The following is a 22,492-nucleotide window of genomic DNA, read 5'->3' as shown; positions in this document are numbered from 1 at the left end:
AGCGCTATTCAGTTGTGAGTATTCCCAAACATGTCCCTTTAAGGCGGGGAAAAGCGGTAGGGTGTTGCTTCCGGCTCGCCAGTGCCAGGAAGATTGGAAAGGCGAGTCAGCCGTGGCAATAGGCAAGGAACGCAGTAACCGTCCGGGGGCCCGTTGGAAACCGTACTGATTACAGAATAACTCGTCGGTCAGGAATATATTGTACACCAGCCGAAAAGGTAGAAACGTGTTTTATCTCACTCATGCATGAGACGCCTGAAGTTAAAACATGTTTTTTTGTTTTCAGTCTTATTTGTGTAGCTCTAAGCTAGTTGCCAGTTAGCTCTATAGCAGTGACAGGCAAATTGAACGTTGGTGTCATGCAGGGTTTGACGAAAAGGAGAGATACAGTTGAACTAACTTGGTTAAATTGTTTAGGGTCACCATGTTTGCGTCTTTATTGCAAGCTTAATTAAATGGTGGGGTCGGTTGCTCAAACGGGAAAAACGACGTATTTAAGCCAACTAAATACGTTTGAACCAACTTAATAACTTTCGTATCGACCAATATTTGGACAACGACCGGTGTGAAGTTGTCTGTGGCTCGGAAGGTTGAGGCGCAAGTTGCTCGCTAAAGCTGTGTTATCTCTTTTTCTGTTTTGCTGACAAACTAGTTTGCACTCAGTCATTTATTGTGGTCTAGTTACAGCCAAATTAACATGAATAGATTAGTTTGAAAAATCTGTGGTTACTGGCAAGCTAACATGCCAGTCGACGCTTGGGACTGAGTTGTTTAAATGCAGTTTAGCATGTATTAAATGGAGTTAGATTGAACACAATATTGCTCACTTTGTGTTCACAGAAAACTGGGCGCTCACTGAGCACTGCTTTTCCCCACAAATGCTGACCAGATAACTGCTAACTGCTAATCTGATGTACTGTGCACATTCAACCCTCAGACTACATAAACTGGTCTAATTAGCCGATCAGCTCTGACTGTTAGACAGTTTGCTTGACAGTTGCACCACCTCGTTTTCTTTTGCCCAGTTTCGTTGGTTTAAAACGCACAGAGCAGTATTACAACTGGTTTTAGGCTCTCTTAAAAGTCGTGTGACTGGTTCGAATACTTCGCAAACGTATGTTAAGGTATACGTGGGTGTTGTAATCGCACGGCAAGGTGCCAGTGAAACGGGGATTGCGCTTCATGAGAGATGTAACTTGTTCAGTGGATGTGTTATCTGTCAGTGTCAAGAACGACTTCAGTCCCATTGATTTTATGCATCCCACGCAAAACGGCTTAATATATGACAGATTTTTATCGTATTAAATCACCGCTTTCTTGGTGCCTGAGCTTGAACCCCTTTGGTGAATATGGTTTATGGAATTTCGCGGTCTTCCAGTTGTCCTGAAAGGAGTCAGGGATAATTGCTGTTAGTATTGCGTAACGTAAGCTTCACAGTAAAATAACCTCGCCCACGTTCGTAATAATGCCAAGGATTTGCGACAGGCAAGGAAGTATATCTGTGAAGTAACATCACGAAATCGTGTTAAGTAAAATAAGCACCTTTTGAACTACCGCAGCAACGATAATTTCCGTAGCTGTGCGTATGTGAGGAAAGACACGTTGCATGTCTATGCTTGGTTGTGACGACTGGTCAAGAATGAATGAATCGTCAAAGTCTGCTTCCAATCGGTTACTCTTGGTGCAGTAATCTGCCCTGCCCCAGATGAGAGTGCGGCCGTGTGATCCGCGCCCATCTTTTATAATGCGCACAGTTTCCGTGAAAGACTGTTGCGAAGACCTAATTTATTTTAAGGGAAACGAACCGGCCCAGCCTCTGCCGAAATAAATAATTAAAACAACCACGTTGTTCAAGTTTAGGTGCTTCAGTGGTTTTGCGTTTTGTCTTTTGGGTCAGATTACTCCATCTGTCCGGCGTTCATTTGTTTTGCAGCTTGACAAATTCACCGCCCTGTGCAGATTTACAAGTCCCTGTGGACTGCTGGTGTTTATCACCTTCTTTACAGTTTGTTCCTTGTATTCACCTCGGTAGATTTCACCCCGCAGTTTAAAACACGCTATCAATTCATCGTATCTGTGAACAAGTTCATTCCGACATGGTTTTAATTGTGACTGTCGGAGAAGAGTTTGGCGTTACGGAATGTTTGTTAGGACAGAGAGGGTGAGAATCATCTCAGAGCGGGGAGTGAGGGGGGGGGAAACACGTCAGCTTGTTTCTGTGGTTCGCCACATGTGTTTGGGGCCTGACTTGACACCAGGGTAACCTCTTTTGAATTGAGGCTGTCAGATTTTCACTGACTCTGAACCAGTTCCTTTCTCTCACTAAAAAGCCTTTATGAGCATGGAGACACGGGGAGTTGTCTTAACCAATGAAGTTGAACTTTTTAAGTGCCTTGATATCAGATAATTCACGCAGGGAACACTAAATGAATTTGTCTTTTAGAAGTGTTAGGGGCATGTTTGAGCATTGGACTTCTGCCTCTGTGACCCCCTTTGCTTTTATGAGTTCATAGGGAGGTGAAGGGGTGAAACGCTACTCAATTATTTCTGTGACCTAAATCAACATTCTGACAAATGTTTAAAAAGACAACACCAAAAAACCCCACTTTGTCCTGGGGGGGGGACCTGAAACTCCTTCCAGTTGGAACGTCATGCTTCTTGACAGCATGTTTAACTAGAGTTATTCAGCCAATGGAGAAATTTCCTCTTTTTTTTTTTTTCCTTTGGGCCTACCCCTTTTGGCTGTATTTATTACGGCATACTGAAATCATCTCGAGTGACATTCAGGGATTCTGGTCATGGTTATGTTTTGGCTGGGTGACCAGACGCATCAACGTAAGTCTGCCGCGCTGCCTGATACGAAGCGAGCAAGCCTGGGGCTTCGTTACAACACCCCCCTGCCCACCCCTCCGAAGTCATTGTGCTGGTCAGGAAGTACTGTAGGATGTTCAAAAAATTAGTGGAGAACTATAAGGAAGTGGCTGCAGAGCTGAAGAGGATGAGCAGAGGATGTTTCAGAGACTGTGTGTGGTGTGTGTGTGTGTGTGTGTGTGGTGTGTGTGTGTGTGTGTGTGTGTGGTGTGTGTGTGAGAGAGAGAAGGGAAGGGAAGAGGGAGAGACTGACCCTAATTCAGTGACACTGCCATAAGCACATCTTTAGTGACAGTCCAGTATTTACAACATCGCCGTCATGTCAGTCACACCTCTCAGCTGGCACCCCTCCCGTCAGGCAGCGAAGTCCGACAGCTAAAGCCGCGTAATTTCAGCTTTATTGTTTATAAAACTGGGTGATTTGTTTTGAGTGGCTAAAGGAAATAAAGTGGGGCAAAAGACGGCTTCTGAAGTTATGGAACCCAGACGTGGGAGTTTTGTTTTTTTTTTTGGCTTTACAAGATTCTGCTAAAATCATCTCTGAGGAAATGAAGTTTTTACATCTTTGAATCTCACTGGTGTGCATTAAGATCAGCTGTAAACGTCTTACGTTAAAGTGAATGAAGGAGAGTAGCCAAGCGGTCACACAGGATGAACCTGGTTCTGTCGAAAGAGGAAGAAAAGTCGACGTCTGACAATAAGTGGCATTATCTGTTCAGCCTTTTATTTTTTTTTTTTTTAGTTAAGTTTTGTTACAATGTGTGATGGGTTGCGAGATAACCATCCCTTCAAGATACGTTCCTCGCAGTCTTCACGGTGTTGGATCTTTCAGCAACATCCTGGAGTCTGTCCGTGTCATAGATGTCACAGAACGTGCAGGTGGGCGGGGTAGATACACCTGCAGGCAGCTAGCTGCAGCTGTTACCTTAGAAGGCCTACTTGTTGCACTGAGGGATCAGAATGCTCTTCAAGTTTAGGCCCCGCCTTTGAGACTGACCAATCGGAGGAAGCGGTTGAGCTGTTTGTTGGGGGCGGTAGAGGAGAGAGACGCCCTCTTGCATGATATTATGTGGCAGATACAGCAGCGTTTAACACATCTAGGATGTGCTGTCATGATAATTGATCTGGCCACAGTTTAGTTTTGCTTTGTGAAAAATATGATTGACAGTTTCACACGAACAAATATAAGTCTGTTAAAGTTGATAAACTGGCTTTGTGAAATCCTATCCACAGAGCCCTCTGCCACGTGTCTTTCCGAAATGATATATAAATCTTAATGGGACTTGGCCCACCACATCAAATTCAGGTGGAGTGAATTTGTCTGGCTGACAAGGAAATTGTTGATTTTTTTTCCAAGTTTTATTTCCAGTTACCGGAACAGTTGAAAATACAACTTAATAACTGTAACCCACCCCCCACCCCCCACTGATCTGTGGAAAGTTCCTCATTTGCATGGAGCTGCATTTTAACAGAAGACAAACAGACACTCCTTACTGCTTTAGGGCAGTCTTTCAGTTGGCACGATATGGTCATGATGTTTGGCTCAAACCTCGGCCTGTAATCACTCCAAAGGAATTTTGACCCCCGGGCCCAATCAGCAACTTGGATGACAAAAAAACCCCAAACATTCACCAAAGAACTGGAGAGTCCTCTACACATTTTATAGCACTTTGAGGGCTCAGGACAAAGACAGTCTCCCATAAGAAGCGCTGGAAACAATGCGTTCCCTCCTCCCTCCTCTCCAGGGCTCCCAGCCACATTCTGATCCCAACGGGAGATTTCACATGGAGCCACACCAGGAACCTACACCTTATCTTATTGTTGAGAGAGCTCAGTGGAATTTTTCTTTTTTCTTTTTTCTTTTTCTTTTTCTTCTTTTTTTTTTTTTTTTCTGTAGCTGGAACACTATCACAATAGTATGCTTTAGCCTCCCTTGCAGGAAGGGAATTCGAGATGGCGGCATCCTCTCTGTATACTCGCTGACAAAGGGTGGGGTCTACTACCACACTCGTACAGGTCACAAAGTGCGCGGTTTAGACTACAGCCGAGGAAAATAGAAAATAAACACAATAAACAAACAAACAAAGAAAAAAACAGGACGCAGATGCTATATTTACATTGCCCTGCGGTGATGAAGGCTCGGATATTATTGTTATTGATGGCGTTTTACTTCTGTTTTGACTAACACTCTTTTCGCTGCCGCAAATGTGTTGAGTTTGGATGGTTTACCAACCGCAGAAGTTGTTGGCCAGCGTCACAGCTGCAGTTAAATTGCGAGAAATTATATCATATTAGCTGTCAGCTGACCATTTTGACAAACTTTACAAGGGTTATTATTTTTCCTGTGGATGGTAATTGAGAATGTTCAGAATTTGTTTATGAAACAAACCAGTGTTCCTACTTCCATTCATAAAATTAAAAAGAAAAAAAAAAAAAAAAAAGCCGTCAAGAATGTTGTCTTAACCCTAAAAGCCAATAGAATAGTCAGGCAGCAGTTACAAAACAAAACAAACCTCATCCTGTCAGACAAAAACGGGCCGACTGTCATCTGTCAACAGAAGGTGATTCCTCCTGAGCATTTAAAACTACTGTAGATGTTCTCATAGCAAACCTGTTCTGAGAGGAATGGGATGGGCCATAACGACCACGTCCGAGCTGCCTTAAATCGTCATTCTGACACGTGCCGAGCGGTATGTGGCCTTGACGTCGTGCTGGAGGAGGATGAGTGTTTTGCTGAAGGGTGAGCCCTAGCCTTTGGAGCCTCAGATGTGTCTCAGAGAAACCTGCAGGCATCTCCGGTGGTTTGTGAGCGTGACGAAGTCATCACGAAAAGGACGTCTTTCACGGGCTTGGCTTGGTCTTTGGGAGTTTCGATGCAGTAACTGTCCACGCCGCAGGACATGGGTTCCAGTTCTGACGGCCGCGCCCAGAACGGCTCTACTGTCTGTACAGAGGAGAAAGTTACTGGTTGTGGGGGCATCAGGTTTCCTTAAAGAGAATGCGCTAGTAGATTCATAATCATACGTGGTGTTAAAGTATCCTTGGCCCAGTGTAAAACAGAAGCAGCTATCCTGGTGGACGTGAATGCTCGATCGCTGGGTTTCACTCTCCTGACTCTCCCTTTTTTTTTTTGAGAACATAACACAGTATTGTGGGGTGGGGGGTGGTTATAGGTTTTATAACACAAAAGAAGAAGGGTTAGGCCAGTTCCACTTAATACATCGTTTAACTTTGTCAGATTACTCTCTGTTCTCTGCGTCCCGGCGGGCCTGCGGGTCAGCAGTGCTGCGCTGATGCACGACAAGGCTCCTTTTGTGTTTCGCCAGCTCGAGAAAAAGGAAGGAACTCCGCTAACGGACTGTTTTTTTGTGGAGGAGGTTTTTTTTTTTTTTTTTCTTTTTCTTTTCTGGATGCCCATGATTCACTCGCAGGGGCCCGATAGCGGCAGAGTTACCCGGCTAGTTATCTGGATGCCTCAGACTTTTCCTCTTTTCTTCTTTTATTTGTTTGTTTGTTTGGTAATCTCTGCTCAAGAGAATTGCTCCTGAAGCAGGAGCAGCAGCGGGAGCAGGAGACTTGAGGCGAGGAATAAGTTGATTGCAGACAAGTATAAACAGGTATTCAGATCAGTGTACAGGGTGTTCAGTCAAAAAATAGTCCGCATTAGATGGGCGCATACACGTTTAATAGGAAATGACGCATGATACCAGCCTAAATGTTTAGCCTAATGTTTGCCAAACGTTGTAAACATTTGGTAACCGCTCAGAAAAGAAAAGTGCACGTCATGAAAGCGTTCCTCGCGGCGAGTTGTTCGTCGCAGCCGAATCCCGCAGTAAACATTACAAACCCGGCTAAAACGGCCTGTGTATTTTAGAGATTCCTCCTGCAGCGAGACGTGCCCTAAATTAGGAAAACGAAGTGGAACGTGAACCCTTAAATGGAATATTGAATAGGAGACCAAGGTACTGCCTTTTTTTTTTCTTTTTTTTTTTACAGTACTTGCTCTTAAAGAGAGCAGTATTCTCAGTGTGTTACGTTTCACAGTTTTCACGGTAATTGTTTCTCGTTATTTCACGCAGTAGTTGAAGTCACGGCCTGCACACGTTTGTTTGCATGCAAGAGGTCTCAGCTGAAACGTACCCTAAATCAAGAGCCGGAGGAGTGCTCCCGTAAGCAGATCTCTCTTAAGCGCCCTGGCTGAGTTCATGCAAAAAATGACTGTGTTGACTTAATGCAGCGATGCATTAAAGGCACGGATGGCATCTCTGTTCGTTCCTGAGCCACCAGAGGAGGTTTGATCTGTACATGTCTAGATTTAAAAGAAACCCAAGACCTACCCTCAGCTCCTCACAAAACCTGACGTTGCTCTCGGCAGGAAACGAATCCGACGCGGACAACTTAACTTTCCCACATGTTGGGAAGCCTTGGCAAACGTCCACGGACAGGAAGCCGTCCAATTCTGAAAGTGTTACGCATAAGACCCCCCCCCCCCCCCAACGAGGCCTCTGAGTCTGAGCCCGAGCCTGTCAGGACTGTAAAAACGAACGCCCTGACCCCAGGGCCCATCAGGACTGTAAAAACAAACACCCCGACCCCAGAGGGACCTCCTCCTGTCTCCTTTCATCCGTCTCAGTTGCGCTGTTCATCGCTGCAGACAGGGCAGGTGAAATCTTTAGCTCCTCCCCCTTGCTCCAGGATGTTCTACAGTGGTCCTCCTGTCACCTTACATTTAAGCCCGTTCAGGGGTAGGCGTAGCCTAATTCTTACTGCCGATGCAGGATTGACAGCCGGATGGATGAACGGTTGGATAGATGGATAGACGACTGGTGTGAATTAGGAATGTGGCCATCATCTACGCCGGCCTAGCATAGCTGGATCACTCTTCTCATTCACTGGTTACACATGTAGTGTGTGTTTGACTGACCTGGCGTGCCCGGAAGATCATGTATGACTTTTCTGGGTTAGTATGCCTGCTTGGCTGGCTCTTCGTCTGGCCGTGCAAGAGGGGCTGGTAACGTTACCCCCCCTTTAGCCCTGAGGACAAGTGTGCTTCAGTAAGCCAGCCAGTAGGAGGACACTGAGAGGAAAATATGCTGTTCGTTTCTGACCAATAACGTGGCTGTGTGGTAGAAATTCATCCAATCCCAGCCCGACACACTCTTTTCAAAGCTCTTTCGGAAAGAATGCTGGCACGGATCTTTACTGCAAATATACCATATCCTTTCTGAGACGGAAAGGAAATGGTTCAGCGAAGGAACTGGGTTATTTTCTGAATGAATGCCAACTTTCAGGAAGTCGGGTTAAACCCCCTTCCACAGATGAACACTGACCTGTTAAAGCACCAGTCCTTCCAATGGCCTTGCGCCTGTTCTTTCCCTGTAATAAAAAAGGCATTTTTTTCTGTAAGAGCTGGGAGGTACACGAAAAAAAAAAAAAAAAAACGTTTTGAAGACACAGACCTCTTACCGATGCTGTTTTCCATAAGGTGATTCCAGTGGGATTCCGAAGCGATTCCAGTAAAAAGGCCACACCATGTTCCTTCCTTCAAACTTTTACATATTCCAACCTCAAAGTGTGTATGTAATGGTATACAATGCAAGCACATTATATTTTCTTTCTTTCTTTCTTTTTCTTTTTTTTCAGATGAAGCAAATGATTGAAAGATTAGGGGGGGGGGGGGGGGGGGGAAGAAAGAAAGAAACGTTTTTTGTCTGTGCTCTTTGATTTGAAACAGAATTGCAGCAGCCAATCAAATGCTGTGATTTACACATGGGCGGCCCTGTTCGGAGGTCTCCCAGGTGATGCCTTGAATTAGCGACGCAAAACTCGAAAGAGACTTTGACAGAGACCAAATAAAATGAAGCCGTAAAATTATGTTTATTGTTGTCTCGTCGTTGATGTAAATGGGTAGAATCATTGTGATATATGCATTACCAATGCGCTATTAGCGTCTTCCCGGAGTGGGAAGCTATTCTGTGACCCCGTGTGTATCCACATACAGAGATGATGTGGGCTGGTATGACGTTTTTGACATTGAAGGGCTTTTTGTATCTTGGCACTTGCAGTCCAATAGTTGATGTAAAAACGACCTTTTCATACCCATTCGTCGTCTCGCTGAATAAAACTCGATAACGTATGTGGCCTGAAACAATGCATTCTCTCACAGTCAATAATGAGTCAAGATTATGCGGTTGAAATTGCGTTGCGAATTTGATTCCTCTTCCTGAATGAGTTGTTCATGAGGCCACTTAAGAAACTGATTTGTTGCGGCGTAGCCAGGGCGGTTTGGTCATGACTCACCAAGACGGCCTTTGTCATGTTGGAAGCATTTTCTGTGTGACGTGCACCCGTGTGTGTGTGTGTGTGTGTGTGTGTGTGTGTGTCAGCAGCAAGACCAATCCTGTTCCAAACAAATCAGAGCAGGACCAGTGATGGTGGCAGCCATTCTTTTGTGTCCTATCAGGATACATTTGTGATCTAGCATTGAGGCAAACCTAACACAACCCTGTAAATACTTTTTCCTCATGGTGATTCGTTGTTTGTGTTGATGGTTTTAGTCGTCTCTGTAGAGAGAAATGGTAATGGACAGATTGCATGTGCACCATGAATCCCCCCCCCCCCTTCCCCCATCTGAAGCAGGCCCATTACAGATACGGTGCCACAACTTAGCCTAAATATTTTGACATATTATCAAGGCATGTCTACAACACCTCTAATTCGATTAGATATGATTTGTAACAGCAGACAAGTTGGATCCTGGAGCAGAACTCTGTTGCATGAGTAATAGAGTTCACATCATTTGTTTCAAAGTCCTACTGTCTCTCTCTATTTTGTGCATACATGGCCAGATTTCGTTGTTCCTCTGACACCCCCCCCCCCCATTCCCGACCTATTTTGGCATTTCCCACTGTGTTGCACCGCTGCTGTTGCCAGGCAACGTCTCAGTGTTGGTAAACAGAGCCTGCAGCTCTCTGTGTTACTTGGCAAAGCTGCATGTACTTTTGTGTTTTCACATCAGGCTCCGATACATCCCATCCAACAACCAACCGCTGACGTTTACCTGCCCTGTCCCGGCCAATCAAATCACATCACAATCGCCAGGGAAATCCAGCATTCTCTGGTCTTTTTCTGTCCGTCATCCTCTCTTTATCCGCCTCTCTCTCTCTCTCTCTCTCTCTCTCTCTCTCTCTCTCTCTCTCTGTCTCTGTCTCTGTCTCTCTCTCTCTCTGTCTCTCTCTCTCCTGCTTTCCTCCTCTCCCCACCTCTCTCGTGGCACGTCTGCCAAGAAAACCGCAGTCGTGACCCTGTGTTGACCCTCCTCTCTGGCGCAGATGAGCTAAACACGGCACACACACACGCACGCGTGCAGTGAGTCCCAGCATGCATTGGTGTGTAGTGGAGCTGTGCTTTGGAAGTGCAGTTTGTTGTTGTAGCGCAGAGACTAAACACGGGACAGCAGAATTTCTGTCGGAGGAAATGTCCCGGACAACACGATGACTTTCACTTCGCTCGCAAGGGACCACGACTGTCAACAAGTCAACTTGGATTTTATTCGGATTGAAATACAACCTGCTGTAAGAACGGGCAGGTCAGCTGAAGATCTTAACCTCATGACCCAGACAATGATGCTACTAATTCATTCGGCACAATGTTAAGTTAAATTAGGATGCGTGGTTGAGGGTTTTTTTTTTTTTTTTTTTTGCTGGAGCCTTTGGATCAGCCTCACAAGACCATGTCTCTGTGTGGTAACGCTGCACTAATATGGGAATGGAAAATGTTGCAGTTGAGATGAATTTTCTGTTAGCTGCAATGCTAATGCTTCGTTGCTTCTTCTTCTTCTTCTTCTGTGACATCATAGTGCATTTGCTACTTTAAGTCTTCTGGGAGGAGCCTGGAAGTCTGAGCCCTTCTGTGTCTAGCTCTCATTCACAAACCAGAAATCTCTCTCTCTCTCTCTCTCTCTCTCTCTCTCTCTCTCTCTCTCTCTCTCTCTCTCTCTCTCTCTCTCTCTCTCTCTCTGTCTCTGTCTCCCTCCCTCCCTCCTTCCCTGTAAGCCGTTTGTACTCTTTGCTCTGCGAATCTCCCTGTAAAACACCGCCGAAGCCAGAAAGTCTTCAGTTCCTTTAGCAGCAGCTGAAGAGACTTGGAGTCGGATGCCCATCTACCATATGGTGCCATCAGCCTAACCCCTTAATGGAACACTTTGGGAGATGCCCATTGGAGAGGTCCTGCCTAATTAGCCACTCCATTTGAGTGCTGTCAAATGGCCAACCTCATAAAACGCATATTATTTCCCCCTTATTTAACGTGAAAGGCATGTTCACCCTCCATCTCCTCCCCCTGTCCGCGCTGAAACCCGCCCCCCCCCTCCCGGAACGGTGAACGCCGTAGCTCGCTTCTGCAATAGGAAAGTCGTCCCAGTTTCACGCAGGGGAACGTGTTACCAGATTATTGTTCTTTGCGTCATAATATTTAGTAGTACTCAAGCTCTGACTTCCTCTTTCACAAACAATAATCCATATTTAGCCCATATGCACTCTGCCTTTTTCTTTTTTTTTAATCTCTGTTGTGTGTAGGTTTTTTTGTTTGTCTTATGTGTCATATGTTGCAGCTGGATGAATTTGATAAACAAATAAGGTATTGTCTGCAGTAAGACAACAAAATAAACTGTGTGGTGGAATTTAGGCAGGTAGGTAAAATAGATGAATTTTTTTTTTTTGTTTGCAGTTTTTTATTATTATTATTATTTTGAATGAACAGAAATTCTGTTGATGTTCATGTAGAGATCACTGTGACAATACCTCTCTGTGTTTCTTTATTTGGACATAGCACTGGCACAGACCAGACAGTGTTTGGCTTTAATGGGCAGCCGGCAGCTTTAGGTTGAGGATAGTTTCTCTCTGTTGAGAGCGTCAGCGACCAGGGTCAGACGTTCGAGTCAGCAAAGCTAGGAAGCTCATCGCGCAATATTTTCTCTCTCTCTCTCTCTCTCTCTCTCTCTTTCTCTCTCTCTCTCTCTCTTTCTTTCTCTCCTTTTTTTTTATTTTTGTCCTGGCAAAAATCCAACCTTTCACTGGCTGGGGTTCTAATCTGCCATGTCTTGCTCACTCATGTGAAGCTGCTGTTTTTCTGCTGGACAGTTTCCAGGTTCTCTTTCTGTGTGTGTGTGTGTGTGTGTGTGTGTGTGTGTGTTTGTATGTATGTGCATACGTGCGTATGCACATGTGTGTGCGTGTCTTCCCTGTATCACTTCATGCGTGAACGCACTATTGCAAAGAAAAAAAAAAAAGAAACAAAAGAAACAAACAAAAAAAAAAAACGTGAGGAATGTTAAACATAAACCAGAACAAACGTAAAGAATGCCAAAACGTAAACGACTACGGCGACTGACTCCATCACGCACCCTTTACGTCACCGCAGTTCAGATTCTTCTGATACGTCTGTCTGTCTGTGCGCTATCTCGATTTTCACAGAGAAACCTAAAAAAAAAACAAAAAAAAACACAGGCGGACGGACAGACAAGAGTTTAAGGTAAAGAATCTACTTGAGTGAAGTGGAGCCCAAAGAGCTCTGTTCAGAGTCGATTCCTCCGGCCGCTGGGTGAGATCTCGCTGCCTTTTTTGGGCATAACTGAATTTCTCTCAGGCCAAACTCTCTGTTTGAAAAAGACCCAGACAGATGGAGGGGAGGTGACGACGGGGGTCAAAATTAGGAAATGACACTATCGCGGGGTCTGTTTGACCTCTGGTGATCTTATGCCTCAAAGCAGCGGGGGGGGGGGGGGGGTGGTTCTTTTTTTGGTTTTGATTGGATTCTCTACATGAAGAAGCCATTACTGTGTAGTTCTTCGGCTATCCAGTCATAGAAGGGACTCTGCGAACACCCAGAACCACTGCTCCCCAAATCAGATGGATTCATGGATTTTTAAGACCCACAGTGTTTCTCTCTGTGTCTTGAATTGTTTCAGTCGTATATTCAGAGAGTTGATTTGTCTTTATTTATATATATATGTTTTTTTTAACTGATCTGAATGTAGCGAAAGAATAAAATGTTTCCGTAGTAAATGTGAAACTCTCAGCGTTGGAAATGCACTGGAGACATAACGGGGGTGGAATGGTTTGCCCGATCCTGCTCGTTGGTGTCTGTTAGGACGCGTTGCGCAAGAGGCTTCAAAGACAGCAAAATAAATACAAACGAGCAAACAAAAAAACAAGTGGCATTGTCGTGACCGCTCCTTTGTTTAGAGAGCGAGTTTGGGTCCCTTTGAAACCAAATCAGTCATACTGTGTCTGTCTGTGGTCATCATGTGGCTGTTTCAAATCACAAATGAAAAGAACCCACCAGGATTATTAAAAAAAAAGAAAAGAAAAGAAAACCCACCTACAGTGACAGTTGTGAGAAGTAACTGTTCTGTGTTCTGAACTTTTCGAACGAGTTCTAAGAAAAGGAACATTCTTGCGGTTCCGCTGGTAGAATTCCTTTTCGTTCCCTGTGATGTCACGGACCACTCCTCTCCCTCTTCTGCCTGTTTGTTTGTTCCTTTCGTTTCGTTTCGTTTCGTTTCGTTCTTCCTTGTGTTTGCCCTTAGGTTTGGTGTGGCGGGTGGTTTTGTTGTGAGAAAACATGTGACAACATGTGGGTATTTATGCCTCTGCTCTGTCTTAGGTTGGAGACAAAGTTCACATATCTTTCTGAGTCACATTGTTGGATACACCCTGCAGCAGTGACCCACTTCCGTCTCTTCTCTAGTTCATTCCTCTGCTCTCGCCCCCCCACCCCTGCCCCCCCCATCCCAAATACTACTTATCTTGGTGTCCCACCAGTTCTTCTCTGGGCTTAGACCATGGGCTCCCTGTTTTGGTTAATTCATGTATCTCTCGCATATACACCTTTTTGTTTCCAGCTATGTTGGTTCCTTGTTCTTAACGCGTTAAAACGTAGCTATCACAGCTAGTGGACAATAGCAGATCTCCACTGATAGAGCTGTTCTAGAGTGTCGGGAAATGAAAAGTTGACAAACTTTTTCTTGAAGGTTTTTGGGAATTTATGAGGGGTGGGGGGGGTCTGTAATACAAGAACACGGACAGTCCGGCGCTTATTTAAATCATCTAAAACTAGCTCCAGTTAGTTATATTTTCAACACCATTTTCAGCTCGGATCACTTGTGACTTTCACCCTGCATCACTGTAAGAGATCTAGTTATTATATAGGCTTTACATCTCTGTCTGACACCCTGCAAACTGCAAGTCGTCTTCTTTTTCTGTTTGCCCCACGTTTCTCGCTCTGTGTCCTGTAATTAACTCCATGGGGGGGGGGGGGGGGGACTTACCAGGACATCCTGGTATTACTCCCTGTCTGCTACATTGTCGCCAAACCTACACTCCATTCACGGAGTCTGTAAAGTCTTCCCCGCTGTGTGTTCAATGGGGAATTACAGTCTTTTTGGGTAGGGAGGGTTTCTGTTCTGTTTTACCTTCCCACTGTGGCCCTCAGGTTTGCTCACCAGTGGCTCCCAGTGTGGGAGTCCCCCCTCCCATTCAAATAACACTGAATTGAGCTAAAAACAATTTAGCCAGTTTCTATTTCCTGCATGACTAACACCACAATACTCAACACGTTTGCTACTTGGTGTTTCCTGCATTGTGTGTCGGAGGAGTCCTCGCGATTGTAGTTAGCGGTTGATGTTATCCTACGCGCAGGACATGAATTGAACGTGTGCTGGGAGCCATATGGCTTTGCCTGCCTTATGTGGCTTTGCTTCTGCTCGGTGGAATCTGAAAAGGGCTTACGTGTCAGCTTGGCTCGCGGAGAGCGCCCTATTGAAGCGTCTGGCTCGCGGGAGAGGCCCCGTTGGAGCACCTGCCAAAGTATCTGTTGGCCTCACCAGCTATTAACGCTTTTCAAAGCGTGAGAGCGACACTGTGGTGAATTGTCCCCCAACTGCCGCGTCGTCCGATTGGTGGATATGTTATTATGTCTAAAAAAGCCGCCAACCTTTGGAATAGACGATGTGATGACTCAGTGCGTCTTCAATGTGCTAATTTTAGAAACGAAAGTCCAGAGTCTGTGACATAATTACCGTTTATCAGCATTTATCACTGTTTATGGGCCAGTCAATGTAATATATTATATTCTCTTATATATACGCTGACTGAAAATGACTGAAAAGCTGCTAAAAAATTTCATATTGAGGTAATGCTAGTGGTCATAAATGCTTGCTTATGCCTTTGTAATGTCACAAATGTAGACTTTTAAATGTTACCTCTCACGTCAATACTGACACCAGGTCTTTTTTTTTTCCCACCGCCGTGCGCAGAGATGTCCCGACGGGTTGTGCGACAGAGCAAGTTCCGGCACGTTTTCGGCCAGGCGGTGAAGAACGACCAGTGCTACGATGACATCAGGGTGTCCCGCGTTACCTGGGACAGCTCCTTCTGTGCCGTCAACCCCAAATTCGTTGCCATAATCGTGGAAGCCAGTGGCGGAGGAGCTTTCCTTGTTCTGCCCCTTCATAAGGTAAGAACTTTGCTTGTGTGCTCTCACTCTCTCTCTCACACACACACACACACACACAGTGACAGTAAGGAGCCTGTACGTTTGCCGTAAACAGCCCTGGAGACAAGAGTAAGTCTTGGGCGCACTCACATGAAATGCACGTTCAGAATCCTAGCATTTCTTTTTCTGAAATTCTTCCAGTATTCGTCTCTCTCTGGTGATCCTCTGCTCAAACTTTCTCAGGTTCACTGTAGATCTTTCTCTTCCACTTACTGAAGACAAATCTTGAGAAAAAGGTGCAGTCACTACACGGATAAGTGTTAGGGTCAATCCTGCAGCACTACAGGCCACAGCCAACTTTGAGGCAGCTTTGTTTGATTTTTAGAGCTGTCATGACAATCCAGTCTTTATTTGTTCGTTTTTGTTGTTTTGTTTTTTTTTGTTTTGTTTTTTTTGGTTTGTCTTGTCTTACACTGTTTCATCCTGGAAATAGGCAAGCTCAGTCCTCCCCTTTGTTGCATGTGTGATTGTGTGTGTGTGTGTGTGTGTGTGCGCGCGCGTGTGTATTGTTTGTGTGTAGAGGGGCACCCACGAGACCACAGTGGCGGGCGGGGCCAGTTTCGTGCCTCTGCGCGTCACTCTGGGTGTTAACCACACCTGTTTGAGCAGCGTCCTGTTTCTGTCATGTACGTTTTGGAGTACATTCCTCTCCTAAACGGCCTAAACTGGCATCCAGTCAACTTTGGGATTTACTCTGTTGTGTTCGGATTTGCCCCGTTCCCGGGGGGGTGGGGGGGCATTCTGAAACTATTTTTTCACTCTCTCGCTCACTCTCTCTTCCTGGCACCGAAGTACGAATTTTCTTAGTTTCGCTCCTGGCAAGTATTTGAGAGTCTCAAAGGTTCAGTCTGCGTCACATGCAAGATGACTAATGCTGTCCGTGATTGGAGTCTGACAAATGCTTTGACCAATCGCCGCGTGTCCAGCTGTTTTTTGCATGTCAAATACATTCGCAAATGATCTTTGTGTTGGGCTGGAAAGCTGTGTCTTACGGATGGTGTCGTTGATTTTGTGCTTTTACTGACTCTCTTAACCCACTCAGATCCATTTGAAACCCGATCGTCTGGTTCTCCCGTGGCCGGCACAGGCTAAAAGTCCTTATTGATTGACTCTTGGTCTCTCCCTCTGTCATTCTGGGTGTGTACTGCATTATGTTACCAGTGTATTGTTCATTTCTTTAGAATCATCTAATTCCTTAAGCCAAATTTAGGTGAGTCAAGAAATGCTTTAAATGATAGGTTTATGAAATGCTGCTTTTAAAAGAATAAATTATTGAGCGTTATTCTGGCTGGGAGAGTGTTCCAGGAACCAGGTTAGTCATCACTGCTCTTCAGTTGGGATGATGAGGGGAATGGGGTCTGGAGGGATTTGTAACTGGAGTGGTTAATGTGCACCCACCCCCCCCCCCCCCCCCTCCCCCTGCGGCCGGCTGGGGCTAAGTCTGACCTCCATTAGAGCTGATGTAGAGCAGCGTTTCTCATACTACGGGCAACGGATCGCCGCGGGCCCGCAACGAGGAAGCTGCTGGTCCGCAGAGCCCTACCGCTGCGGCAGTCAAATTATGCTCGGTGCTTCTGCCAGGTGAAAACAGTAACATTTTATTCAAGATCCTAGAATGTTAAGCAAGTTCTCGTGGGTGGGAACACTTAGCATTCTAGAATCTTGAATGAAACGTTACTGTTTTCAAAGCAGGAAGTTCAGTCCAGGGGGCGGGGACCTTGCAGTTTCCAGGGCGCTGGTCCACCGCCCGTAGCTTGAGAAACGCTGATGCAGAGTCTCCTTAGTCCTAACAAAACACAAAACTTGTTTTGTTTTTTTTTTTGTTTTTTTGTTTTGATTTGGTTTTTTTACCAGCACATGCACACGCAAATACAGATACACACACACACACACACACACACACACTCACGCCTTTTGCACACAGTGGATGTCACAGCCCAGATATTTCTTTTTGCATATCGTGAACGTTTCATTTGCATGAGAAGTTTCACCACACGGTTTCTTTTTCTCTCTCTCTCTCTCTCTCTCTCATACGAGGACACATCTGTGTGTTAGGTGATTGTGACCTCTTTTTCTCCACTGGTTTTCTTTCTGCTCAATCGATTTCTCTCATTTCTCTGACGAGATGTCTAATGACTCATTTGAACGCCCGTGGCTCCACCCTACTGTTAGACGCTACACAGTGTGTGCTAAGGTCCAAGGATTTTGGACAACACAACTCAACTTTACCCTTGTGCTGTAAAATCTCTCAGTTGGTGCACTTCTTTATCAACAAACAAACAAACAAACAAACACACGCACGAGTTTACACTATGAGTGTATGAGTTCCTGTGTACACAGTCAAAATGTGGTCTAACTGCAGACTGAGTAAGACTAGTTGGTTGTGTAGGAGGCGAAGAAAGAGTGATAAGATCTAGAGATGTTGAATGTAGTTTTAAGCAGGTTAAGAGAACGTGAGTAGCGTTTCGGTTTACGGCCTGTTGGCAGCCGTGTCTCTTGCCACAAGGACAAGGGCGTGAGACCTCGATAAGCTTCAAGCGGTGGTGTTGACAAGCAAAAGCAGCGGTTTGTAATTAGAGGCTCGGTCGGACACGACCGCAGCGTTTCAAACTCGTCTGGCGCTCGGGTCAGGTCTCCGGGCCTGTCGTCAGTCACGTCTCACGCACGCGCGTGCACACGCGAGACAGAGACGAGAGCGGGAGACTGCACTCTCGCTCACTCTCGCTCGCAGGGTTGTTCACACCAGCCCATTGGAAGAGATTACTGTTTGTTTTAGATTTGGCTTTGCTTGAAAAACTCTTCTCTTTTTTTTTTTTTTTTTTTTTTTTAATATTGTAAGGGTGTGTTCACAGAACAAACTCTGTTTTCTCCCGTAAAGGCAGACACACTGAGAGACGTCTTTGTGCTGAGTAGCAAAGGTCAGCATCCCCCCCCCCCCCGGTTTACAGTCAGTGTAAAAATGCTCTGAAAAACATTTAGAAAAATTCTCTCATAATGACAGGCAGAAACTTAAGGATTAATGCCTTTTTGAATTGCATGTCGTTTCAGACCCCCACCCCACCCCTGACACAAATCTATTGTGGAAAATGTGGGAAAATGTTAATCTCCGAAGAAATTACAGATAAATTGGACGAGATGACACAGCAAAGTGTACGGTAATCTCTCGGATCGCCCACTCCATCTGTCCGTTCTCGGAGAAGAGCGAGAGAACGGTTCTGCGTCGGACACTGTTTTTTTTTTAGTTTTGTCATACCAAAGCTGAAAACTTTGTTTCCCCCCGGAGACTTAACTACTGCAACGTTCTGCTTGTTTTGGATTTAGGTTTCATCCTATGAATGTGTTTTTTTTTTTTTTTTTTTTTTTTAAGTTGCACAGAATTTAGCTGTTGTAAATCCTCAAACAAGTGTTCCCTCCAAAAATGGATTTTTTTTTTTTTTTTTTTTTCTGGCATGACACAGTAGCGCTCTAGAGTAGCATCTTTATTGTGTGGCGTTAGCAGGACTGCCAACTATCCTGCTGTTCCTAATGCTCTCCTAGCTACCCGCTCACCCACTCTCAACCCTCCTTCTTTCACACGCGCACACACACACGCGCGCGTGCGCACACACACACAAACACACACACACACACACAGTCTTTCTCACTCACTCTCTCTCTCACAGTTCCTCTCTCTCTCTCTCTCTCTCTCTCTCACACTCACACACACACACACTCACACACAGTCTTTCTCACTCACTCCCTCTCTCACAGTTCCTCTCTCTCTCTCTCTCTCTCTCTCTCTCTCTCTCTCTCTCTCTCTCTCACACACGCACACACACCCACACCCAGACACACACACGCACTCACACAGACACACACACACACAGAGAAAGTGTGCATCTGCCTTTCCTCTGTGCCATCTGCCCATATTGCTGGGTTCCCAGAAGCCCCTGCAGTGAGACAGCTGCCCCAGGAGTGTCTTTGTCCCACAGGGAACTCCTGCCCTGCTCCTTTGTTTTCCCATTGACATGCATGAACCGGTCCTGTCCGTCTGAGATGACCCCACGTGACTAACACAGGGCACCAAGCTTCTTAGAGACACCAGGGCTGGGTCACGTAGCTCGCTTTTTTCACTTGGCTAAACACTGTGATGTAAGAAACAGGTAAACCTGTGCGAGAGAGAGAGAGTTTGTGGGGGGTTTTCTAGGTTTACACTTGATTCGTTTTGACTCTGAATCGCTTCGGGAAATGTACCAAATGTCAATTGACGTAGTGGAAGATTATTTATTTATTTATTTATTTATTTATTTTTTAAATATTGGAAAATATGTGGATTACAAGCAGTGACATGAATTTTAATTCATCGTTCTGAATTGAACTGGGGATTGTGAGACTTACTGTTTGGCTGTTTTATTTTATTTTTGTTGTTGTTGTTGTTGTTGTTGTTTTGGCAGGCGGGCTACAGTGTCTCAGTCCCTCCACAGTAGTAGCACCAGGGCTTATGTGGTCTGCAGCTGGACTTCAGTTGGCCTGTCTGCCTGCCTGCCTGCCTGCGTGCCGTGGGAGGTCTTAGTTTGGCCTTAGCCAGATCTTTTGTGTGTGTTTTTCTCTTTCCTTTTTGTGTAGGAGACAGACTAGGATGACTCAGACACTTATTATGGTCCTTTTTTTTTCTCTCTCTCTCTCTTATTCCCTCTCTCTTTCTCTCTTTTTTTCTCTCTTTTTCTCTCTCTGTCTGTCTTTCTCTCTTTTTTCTCACTCGCTCTCTCTCTCCCACACACACACCACACACTGTCTCTCTCACGGCTGAAACTAATCAAAGGCTGACCTATCACATGATGTCTCCAGCCTTTCTGCTTCTTTCCCTTGTTTCTTCTTCTTTTTTTTTTGTGTCTGTGTGTGTGTGTGTGTGTGGGGGGGGGGTATTTTTCACACACACACACCCCCTTTTAAGCTCTTACATTCTTCCCAACATCAGAACTGTGGTGTTGTGGATTGGGTGACCAGCCTAGCTGAGAGAACATTGACATTCAAGTGCATTATTGCTTATCAAAGTTCATAACCTGGACCGCGCCCGGCTTTGTGGCTGTGGTTGAGCCAATGAGGCGTCTCAGTTTTTAAATTTAGGGAAATTGGTATTATGGCTGAGGGAACATCTTTCTTCCTTTTTCCCTCTGTGACTAACAGAAATGCACACACATTCATAAATGGTCACGTTTGAATCTTCATGTCAAAACATATTCCTTACCCCACACCCTTACTAAATTGCATTCGGAGAGTGTGTAAATTTGGAAATTAGCCATTTCTCCGAGACCGTAGTTTTGATCATTTCTTCTCATCTGTGAAACGGCTTAAGAACCATCTGTGAGACAGTGATGAAATGTAGCGTAGTGACCCCTAACTGGTGACCTCTTTTTGAACTGGATTCTGCTGGTGTTTCCTACGATCACGTTACGTTTTTACAACGCTGTCTCTCTCTTACAAGCAGCAAAAGTCTTTTTAGGCCAGGCTTCCTCTAGCCAGACTGATTTTTCGATCTATCTCAGCTGTATCTGCAACCGGCCCATTGAAGGCAATGCTTCCTGCGCCGGTCACCTGATCAGGAGAGGAGAGGAGATATTTCCCAGATTTGTCACCAAAATCCCCTTCTTTCTTTGCATCCTTGGCTGACGTGGAAGGTCTTTTTTTCTTGCCCGATGTCCTTATATGCTCAAACATACAAACAGTGGCAAAAGTACATTTATCTGTGTGTGTGTGTGTGTGTGTGTGTGTGTGTGTGTGTGTGTGTGTGTGTGTGTGTGTGTGTGTGTGTCTTTAAGCCTTATTTTTTTGTTGGGGTGTTTCAGAATCAAATCTATTCAGGAACGGCTGAGTCAAGATGTAATAAGTGTCTTTCTCAACTGTCTTGTGCGCATGTTTGAGCGCGTATATCTGTGAATGTGTCATTCTAACTCCCGATCTGTATTCCTGGGGCTTTTTCCTGTCTCTCTGCATCTGACTGTTGCTTTGGGTCCTGCTAACTGCAGATTTTACCATATATGGTCATCCCAAGCTCCCCGACTGTCAGCCTTCCAGACCCATTTCCTCCCTGCCGCGCTATTGGCTGGCCACAGGGCCAGCACCCAATGAATTCTTCGATAGACACGAGGGCGGAGGGAAAAATGCTATGTGAGATTTCTTTTTTCTTTTTGAGAGTCAAGTGCTGCTGTGTGAGAGGCAGTGTCTTAGTATCTTATAGTCCTTCCAACAGCGCAATGGAAGGTAATAACTAAAGAGAGTTTAATTTTTTTTGTCAAATAACTGAAATTAGCAGCACTTAAGAAAAAAAAACAAAAACAAATATGTTTTGGGTTTTTGAGTGCTGAATGCAACACATCCCTGAGTTTTCAGCAACTTTTCAATAGATTTTTTTAAGAAGATTTTTACACAGGTGAAGAAATGTGAATGTGGAATGAGAGTATCTCTCTCCCCCTCTCTCCCCCTCTCTCCCCCTCTCTCCCCCTCTCTCTCTCTCTCTCTCTCTCTCTCTCTCTCGTGCTCTTTCTCTCTCTTTCTATGTGTGTATATATAGATATACTCTGCTCCACAGTAATGGTGAACCTGGTCCACCTGCAGGCAGTGAACATTACCCCTATTATGACATATGGTCTTCGTGTTCCTCTTTTCTGATAGGCTGTTTACTGTGGCTAATGTAAATCAGCTGCGTTCTGATTGGCCTGCTGCTGGGGTTCCTCAGCCAAGGCCACAGCTGTAGCATCCTGGCCTGTAGGTTTGTACTGCCGACACACAAAGGAAATGGAAATTTCCACGCTGCCTAGAGATGATGCAAGGGCGTAAGCACTGGCCACTGAACAGAGGGAATGTGTACTTTTATCTCTCTTACTCTGAATGCATGACTTAAATGCATGTTTTCTTGCATCTGTTCTCCTACTGTCTCTCTTGTTTTTTGTTTTTTTTAAATATACACTGTTTTTCATATATATATATATTTACATACTACTTCTGTCACTCACACACACACACACTCTCTGTGTTATCTCTCTGTGTGTTATCACTGTATCCTGACTGTATTGTATTAACACACCCA

The 22,492-nt window shown here is 45.1% G+C and overlaps 1 protein-coding gene across 1 annotated transcript in view; it reads left to right on the top strand.

Moving 5' to 3' along the window:
- Window positions 1-132: 132 nt before the first annotated feature.
- coro1ca (coronin, actin binding protein, 1Ca) overlaps window positions 133-22,492 on the top strand; it is a 35,165-nt gene continuing 12,805 nt past the window's right edge. Inside the window, exons 1-2 of the mRNA XM_030791026.1 lie at window positions 133-218; window positions 15,188-15,387. Coding sequence (XP_030646886.1) covers window positions 15,190-15,387 — 198 coding nt within the window. The 5' untranslated portion in view covers window positions 133-218; window positions 15,188-15,189. The remainder of the gene's footprint in view (window positions 219-15,187; window positions 15,388-22,492) is intronic.

This window comes from Chanos chanos, chromosome 14, assembly GCF_902362185.1.
Source record: "Chanos chanos chromosome 14, fChaCha1.1, whole genome shotgun sequence".
Classification (NCBI taxonomy): Eukaryota; Metazoa; Chordata; class Actinopteri; order Gonorynchiformes; family Chanidae; genus Chanos; species Chanos chanos.
The sequence above is the reverse complement of the archived record's forward strand: the minus strand, read 5'-3'. Positions and strand labels throughout refer to the sequence as shown.